The following is an 8,698-nucleotide window of genomic DNA, read 5'->3' as shown; positions in this document are numbered from 1 at the left end:
TGCATTACAGGAAGGACAGAAATAGAGGTAAAGTGTCAGTTCTCCAGCGAGTAGGACAGCAGGTTTTGTACAATAACGAGGGTGGGATGCTCAGTTCCCACAGTGGGTGTACCTCAGTAAACAGAGGTCTGCAGGAATGGGCCTAAGAAGGCATAAAAGAAATAGCTGTAAAAAATGCATGTTCAGAACAGCATCTATCCACAAATACCAGTCAGAATGCACTTAGGAACTGCCCACAAAGAGTTAAAAGCCCCTGTATTAGGGCCAACTAATCTTTTAAGGTATTAACTAACAGAAGGAATGTTGGCCATAGGATCTTTATTATCCACCTGAACAAGCATGAAAAAACATTCAGATCATGCCAGTGTTTTATGCTGAATCTAGGAGCAGGAATCTCCATGCAGTGCAGTATCTTTGACATGTAATTCACACATGAAGACATCATCAAAGCAATTTCTAACTGATTTGTTTCAGCAAATAAAGGGCATACAGATGAACAGCATATTTCTGGATGCAGTATATAGTAACTGCCAGAACTTCAGACACTCACTGCCTGGAGAGTGTCTGAGAGTTCCCCATGATGGAAACAGGAATGCTGACCATGTGTTTTCCTTTGTTCTTGTGCAGTTAACAAGTGTTTTATTAATTAATGCACACGCCCCTTGAGACGCATTTCAACAAGTTAAAAAATAAACACACAACAGTTCTCTTGACAAGCAAATACTATGCAGTTGCATGGATACAGATCTATTATTCTAAACAGGAAAAGCACTAAAAACAGGGCATCAGAGAACTAGAAGTTATTTACCTTATGTTGGCTTCTACTGGAGGCTTCATCTGCTACCTCAGAGTAATTATTTAACTGTTCTGTGCTAAACAAACCCTTAAAACAGACAAAATATGTAGCTACACACTGTCATGTATTATTCCTTCCCCTGTCAGGGAGAAATAATGAAATATTTATGTCCATAAAGGATCTGCAGAACTGTCTTGTGAAAAAAAATCCACATAAGCATAAATGTAATTATTAATACAGTATTTACACACGTAAGAAGTCTGTTGAGCAGTTGAGTACTTACCACTTTTCTCATTTACAGTGTTTTCTCCCATGTTCTTAGTATACAGATTAACACTTTATTTGCTTTTATTTGAGAAACAAAACTGTTTCCTACCTCTAAAATAAAAACGTGCCTTAAGAAAGAGTTAAAAAGTAGCAAATTATAAACCAAATGATAGCATAACCCTGTGAAAGACAATCCATTGCAAAGAACACTCCCCATAAATCTCAGTAACTCAGTAAAGTATAAGCCAGTTGGTCACATCTGTAACCAGTTAGATTTAAATTTCAGATTACAGATAAAAATTAAATTGCTTTTGAAAGTTACAGGCAAAATAAGAACATACTTTACAAATAAAAGCATTAATAAAAATGATGGCATATTAGAAGAATTGGAAATATTTACAACATATCCCAGCTTTGCTTTAGTTGCTTTTAGAAATCAGGCAGTGCCCTTTCTTTCACCTTGTTAGGATTAGTTTGCATTTTTCTTTGTGTTTATAAAACATTTAAAAAGAAAAGAGTAAGGTTTATAGGACAAATGCAAACATGGTGTAAAGTGATATAATTCCCATTAACTGCTGGGTGACCCAAACTGGCTTCCACTAGGCATGGATTTTTCCACCCTCCTTGTGTCAGTTGTATTTCTCTGTCTCCCAGGGGCACTGATGAATAAATATTCTGAGGTACTTAGATGCAATTGGAATTAAATTTCAGTCCTATATTTCATGTTAATGTTTTCTTGTGATTCCAAAAGCCAAATGTCTCTATATACCTATAGACATGTAAATTTCCACAAAGGCCATTCAACTTTGTTTTGCATCATTCCCTTGCTTTGTTCTGTGTTGTGCAGCAGGAACTCTCATGGAAAAGCAATAATTGGCCCAGGTGGCACTGATCCATCCTGCTGATAGCATGGCTCTCACTGCAAAAGCCGTGTTCAGCTAATGGTAAGAAAAGTTGTGCAGGTGACTCAGTAGCAAATGTCATGATCCTGCCATCTGCAGATTTCATTCTAGAAGCCAGAGCCAATGTAGCAGGCTGTGTCCTGTGTGCGGACTGAGGTTAGGAGAGGAAGGAGGAGCGAGTTTTATAAGCTGGTTAATGATGCACAACTGAAATGCATGCACTGCTCTCCTCAAAACAGTGAGGGATACCAGTGTCAGCAGAGTTGGAATGAAGGCAAAACTACTTCGAAAAGGGTGATCAGTGACTCGGACTCATTTTAAGTAGCAAACTCCAAGTTAAAGTTAACAAGCAGAGAAATGTACCAGAGACACTAACAAATTATGCATAGAGACATGGCTTTAAACAAATTAATCAAAGGAATATTCATAGAGAAGTAGCCAGTGAACATACCTTTTCCAGTTGTACTTTTGCTTCCTTTTCTCTTCTTTCGTAGTTTGTGTTTCAAATGGCAAAACGTACTCCCATGGTGAATCTTGGCATCCTAATCTCCGGGCCTTTGGAATCGTAGAGTGTGTGTTGTGCACCTGTAACATCACCAAACAAGAATGTAAGAAAATTCATTGTCCAGAACAATATCCCTGCAAATACCCTCAGAAGGTAGAAGGAAAATGCTGTAAAGTCTGTCCAGGTAAAACAAAGCTGATCACAGACCACCTTTTCACTGTGCATGTTAAGGGGCTCGCCTCAAGCCTTCTGGTCACAATAAGACCTGATGAAAATAGCAATAGCTGTGCCCGCTGTTCTGATGTGTGTGCAGAGGTCTCAACGTGCCTGACCAGCCCTGCTCTTCACTGCTGTTCCTCAAAACGGGGGGGCTTGCTGCCTGGGGCACGTATCTTCTGATCACTCACTGCCTTCCTCTCTCATGGTAGCATGACTTCCTGACGCTTGTTTCCAAAGAGAATATTACAGAAACATACACAGAGAGTTCATTACTGCTTAAAAGACCATCCCATCCTTCCCCCACTGCAGTGCCCACAGAACCTTCAAACCATTTTCTAGCTTATGAATTTGTATGGAGATAATATAATTTCTGCTTTTTAAAATGTACCAGAAGGACTCAAACCCCCCCGATTATAAACTGATTACAAATTGGTTGGTGTCAGTTATGTAACTTAATCCTTGAAAGAAATACTAACTTACCACAAACTTAGCATCATTTCTGTGCTGCAAGAATGATTAAACTTACGCAGACATAACTAAAGTCAATGCCTAGAAACAGTGAAGAATCTGCTAAAATGAGTCTGCTGATGGTCTGCCAAATGACCAGCCATGTTGTATATGATGTAAAGGGTAAAGGAGTGTCCAGTTCCCTTCTGTGCCTTTAAACTTCTTTTCTAATCTGCACGGCCCATTTCTGTGTTTGTTTGGTGATGCATTGGGCAGAAATGCTCTGAGGAAATTAGTTGTTCAGTTGTATACAGAAATCCTTCCTTGAATGCACACCTCCCATTTTCTCTTGCCAGCCTTGCTTACTGGGCAAAAGCACAAGGCAGTGGCAGTAGGTAGGCAGGCAGGAGGTGTGTGTCTAGATCCACTTGGATACTCATGAATCAAAGATCCACAGCTTTTATTGGGCTCATTCGAGATGAAAAGAGTCAGCAAAACGTGGCTAGCCAGCTTCAATAGACAATTCAGTAGCAAAAAGAAAGTTACTGTCTTTTTCTTTGAGGTTCTATGTGCTGATTTTTAAGAGAGCTGAACCTCTTCCTGCAGTCTGTCTTGTATATATGGAGAAGTATTAATTATTAGGTTTTTCCACAAACTGCAGTTTTTCCACAAACTGAGTTGCATCATCTCTCTTACATTCTTGTCCAACTTCCAATTACCAACAGAATAATTACATTTTCTACTTATATGCTCTATGACTTTACCAGGTGGGCAAGAGATAACATGCAGTGTGGCTAGCCTAGGCTTGCACTAGCCAGCTGGCTGCTGCTGAGCAAGATGCAAACCTTGTAGGTTCTACCTGCCCTTTCCCTCAGCAAAGCATTAATTTGGGTCTCTTCACTCTGTCTAAGCACCAGTTTTCATTTAGTTATTTATTACCCCTGAGACTTCTACAGTTATTTCTAATATGCTTGGAAAGTGGACAACAGGTTCAAAAATAGTGAGGAGTCTCATAGACCACATGGTCTTACACAGCTCACTTCCTTATGAAACTGGATTGTAAATCTGAGTATGGTCCTGCCACCACAGAGAGGCCATCAGCACCCAGCAGAAGAGAAAACTTAAATGCCTGGGGCTTAGGTGGAGATGGATTTGAGGGGCCATAAAAGTGAAAATTGTACTTTTTAACTAAAACTGCGTGGCTGTCAGTGCCAAGTAAGTTCTGGAGGACTTGATTACAGCTGTAGTATGTGTTTTGGGCTTTTTTTAAACAGAAGAAGAAGTGCCAAGTCAAACCTTTGACAACAAAGATTACTTCTGTGGGAAAGAGACATTTCCCGTCTATGAATCCATTTTCACAGAGGAAGGAGAAACCATCAGAAAAATTGCAGTAGAGACTGAAAAGCCATCTCAAATAGAAGTACATGTGTGGACAATTAGAAAAGGTGAGTTGAGCAAGTTCTTTCTTTAAACAGTGTATCATCTTCCATTAAAATCCCAGGACAATTTTCAAACCCAGGCACCTTGAGACTGCTGTTCTGGCTGTTTAGGATATCGCTATGACAGCCACTTCCAACATACTCAAGTTTTGCTGTACAAATCCATTAATAACACACACACAAAGCTCTAGTTTTGCAGACTCCTACCCTTCATTATGAGCAAAAGCATGATGACAAACAGGTTGTCAGTAGTGCCCTGTGTAATTTATTGCAGAGAAATGGGTAGCAGGGTTTGAACCAAGTGTCAGGAGGTTCTTATTTAGTATGGACCAAAAAGCTTTCCATAGAAATCCATCTGCCCTATCTGCTACACCCATGATGGTCTAGAATATGGAAAAAAAAATGTGTTAAGGATGGAAACAGTATCTTTTACTAGACTAACTGGTAAAACTGGAAAAAACAGAAAAGCATTCAGAAGCCCAGGCACTTCTGCAAATCCTGAGCTTTTAGTGTAATAAAAATTACCTCCAGTCTCCTAAAAATCCTATCTACTTAATCTACTTTAAGAAAAAAGCCTGTGATCCTCATAGGAAACTGTACATGATCCTGAAGTACATGTACATACAGTACATGAAACTGTACATGTACTGTATGATCCTCATACAGTACAGCCCTTTACACAGAAAAGATACATCTCTAGAATGCACTTTAAAGCACAAAGCCAAGCCCAAAGTGTGAGCAGAAAAAGTCACAGAGGATCGGGTGGTTAATAACTACCGTGTGTGTTCAAGGAGCCACAAAGCCTTATGATGATTTGACACTGATGTTCTCTGCTAGCTCATGACAAGCAAAATGGTGTCTGACTGCAAAATGATACTGTTTTTCTCCAAGACACTGGGATTTTGGCTTCTGTTGTAATCTTAGATTTACTTATACTAAGGAAGGGGTTCAGCTATACTGAATTCTAATTCTCACATCCCTCACAAACTCTCTGCAATCATAAATCCACAGAGGGATTTACAGGGGAGTAGCAAAAAACCAGGGGGGTGGCAAACAAACAAACAAACAAAAAGAATAGGCTGAAAATCTGCATAACTGGTAAGGATTATTTCACAGTGACTCAACATGGCAGGAATTCTACATAAAGGCAGGACAGCAACCCGGGTTTAGAACAACAAGCACATTTCCAGTAACGTGCAGTTCTCATTTCTTTGCTGAAGGGATTCTGCGCCACTTCTATGTTGAAAAAATGTCCAAGAGAGAATTTGAAGAACTTCCTTACTTCAAGCAGATAACAAGGACAACCCCTAGTAAGTAAAATTCTGACCTCTTTAGGTTTCTCTTCTCCATATAATCATAGCTTTGAAAAACATTCTCTTTTACTCAACACAAACAGGTGTACTAAGTTTTCTTCCAGTACATGGCTCCAATCTTTTATAAGTTTAGATTTAAATAATCAAAATACAGCAATTTAAAATATCGATACATATAACAGTAGTTCATGTCTATGCTGTCTTAAGTCTCTTGTATTTTGGTAAAATATTAGATAGGCTGTTTTTCTGCCCACAGTGCCATAAATCTGAAATATGACTGATTTTAACATAGCAGCACAATTTGGATTTAAGTAACATATCAAGTTACTCCAATTTTTTAGAAAGTTATTTAGAAGGGAAAAAAATTCAGAGATTATGAAAGGAGTTCTACTACCTACATACATGCTACATTTGAAAGAAGCCTCTCCTATGTTCTTAACAACATCTTCAATATTGTTACTTGTAATATAGTGTTCTAGTTACCAGGACAGTGGACATTTCTATTAACATTGTAAAAAAATGTACAGAAATATTAATAACCAGCAAACACAGTTTGTATTACACACAGGCAGGCAGAGTTCACAGTGCGTGAAACACTGTGACTTGTTGTTTCCCAACTTTTAAATGCTTTGGTTTACCATCAGAGTTAAATTTTTCACATCATTCTGTCACAAAGCATGGTGTCCAACATCATAAATGGTTGAATAAGTAGAGTCAACTTACAGTACTACTTAATTAAATAAAAGAATAATATTCTGGTCCTTATTATTTTTAAGTTATTTTGCATGGAATATGTTACGTGATTGTAAGATACTTTGAATATTTTCCATGGGAGGACTGGAAATTCTCTCTTTGACCATTGTGAATCAGTTGGTCTGGAGAGTGCTCATAAATGTCTTTGAAGTTCCCCATGCCCTTTTCTAAGTCAGTATCTGTCTCCTTTGTATTTTTGTTTTCAGGCCAGTGGAAAATATTTTGCGAGGGAGAAGCTCAGATCAGCCAAATGTGTGAAAGCAGAGTGTGCAGGACTGAGCTCGAGGATTTGGTAAAGGTTTTGTACCTTGAAAAGTCTGAAAAGGGTCACTGTTAAGGGAGACAGCACTGGAGGGAGAAACACAAGAAAACTTATGAAAACTTGGATCTGCAGCTGGACTGCAGGCTTATTTTGCTTAAGTCAACAGTTGCCCTAAAAACCAGAACTATAATGCAGTAATTATTCACATCATGCACAGCAAATCTGCTGCTTTATGTGTAGTGGTCTGTGTCAACCGTTCAAATATCTCCTCCAAAAGACTAGGAGGCTCTGTATTACTGGTGGGGGAAGGAGAAAGAAAGACTGTACGTTCCCAGAGTTACATTTCTTTACAAGTTAAAAAGATAAAATAGAACATAATTTTTATTATTATTTGGCAAGTTATTCAAACTAATGAAAAGAAAGACACCTAATAAACGTGCAGGAGCTATGGAGAGCATTAACTCCTGTGCTGAATTTATACTATTTCTGGTGTTGAAATGACTCATGGATTTTTTTTTTTTAATAGTGGAGGAAAAATACAAGTGATACAATACTTGTGTTGGAGACATAAAAAAACAGATTTAAACTAACAAACTCCTAAGCAGCCTGCCTTTGGGATGATGTCTTGTAGTTGAGCAAACTGAGTCCATAAACTGAACAGCAGGTGTTAGTGGCAGTCACTATATTTTTGTAGCAACTTGAGCAAATGTTCGCTTTTAAGTGGTTTTCACTATTTTCTCCACCCACTTCTCTAAAAAATGTGAAGTGTTCGCTCCCTATCACAGCCCTAATAACTTCATTCTTCTGGGCCCTATTAACACATGGTCTTGGCTGATAAACTGCCTTCTAAAGTGACATGGCAGAAGGTAGTGAAGTTAAAACACCTAGAGGGTTAAACCTCCTGATTAATATCTCCTTAAGAGTTGCAACAGTGCTTAATTTATTTGTTCTGAGTTGTTACAAACCTAATCTTCTGCATTTTTCTGAGGGTGACCTCTCAATTCTCACACTTCAAAGACTGCTCTCTCCCATGACAAACACCAAACAGCTACAGGAGGCCTTTAGAACACAGCAGCTCTGTGAAAACTGTTCTCTTTGTGAAAAACAAATCTGAGAGATTCTATTAAATTTAGTATAGCATGTCTACCATGTGTTTAAGAAAGGTGGCTCTCATCTGCAGAAAACCTGTACATATAATTTTTAAAAATATTTATCTGAAGAGTCACTGGCTCGTGGCTGAGATGTTGGATTAAATCCCAAGGAGCAAGTGACTCTGCCTGCTTTTGCTCTCATTTTCTACTCCACAAGCAGACAGGAATATTGCTGTTCAAATACTTGCTAGGAAACAAAGCTTTATGGAAATGATCTGAGCCAGGGACTGGGTCTTCCCAGGGAGTGAAATCTGCAGTGACAGCAAGGATCCTGAGGTTTTGTCATTCTGCCAGTGACAGCACTCCAGGGTGTGCCCATCTCTAAAGGAATGAAGGAGTGGGAGAGCTCACTGCTAAGTGCCAGAAGCCCACGTCAGGTCACCCTCCTGAGGGGGTCCTTGTGGCGAGCAGCAAACCCTGGCAGCCTCCCTCAGCAGTGCAGGAGTGAAATCTGCAGTGACAGCAAGGATCCTGAGGTTTTGTCATTCTGCCAGTGACAGCACTCCAGGGTGTGCCCATCTCTAAAGGAATGAAGGAGTGGGAGAGCTCACTGCTAAGTGCCAGAAGCCCACGTCAGGTCACCCTCCTGAGGGGGTCCTTGTGGCGAGCAGCAAACCCTGGCAGCCTCCCTCAGCAGTGCAGGC

The 8,698-nt window shown here is 39.5% G+C and overlaps 1 protein-coding gene across 1 annotated transcript in view; it reads left to right on the top strand.

Moving 5' to 3' along the window:
• The window catches only part of CHRDL1 (chordin like 1), a 33,599-nt gene extending 25,167 nt beyond the window's left edge, over window positions 1-8,432 (top strand). The window contains exons 6-9 of the mRNA XM_010162208.2: window positions 2,460-2,654; window positions 4,414-4,581; window positions 5,796-5,885; window positions 6,848-8,432. Coding sequence (XP_010160510.2) covers window positions 2,460-2,654; window positions 4,414-4,581; window positions 5,796-5,885; window positions 6,848-6,978 — 584 coding nt within the window. The 3' untranslated portion in view covers window positions 6,979-8,432. The remainder of the gene's footprint in view (window positions 1-2,459; window positions 2,655-4,413; window positions 4,582-5,795; window positions 5,886-6,847) is intronic.
• Window positions 8,433-8,698: the final 266 nt, after the last annotated feature.

This window comes from Antrostomus carolinensis, unplaced genomic scaffold, assembly GCF_000700745.2.
Source record: "Antrostomus carolinensis isolate BGI_N321 unplaced genomic scaffold, ASM70074v2 scaffold13042, whole genome shotgun sequence".
Taxonomy (NCBI): Eukaryota; Metazoa; Chordata; class Aves; order Caprimulgiformes; family Caprimulgidae; genus Antrostomus; species Antrostomus carolinensis.
Note: the sequence above shows the minus strand (reverse complement) of the source record. Positions and strands in the feature narration are given on the sequence as shown.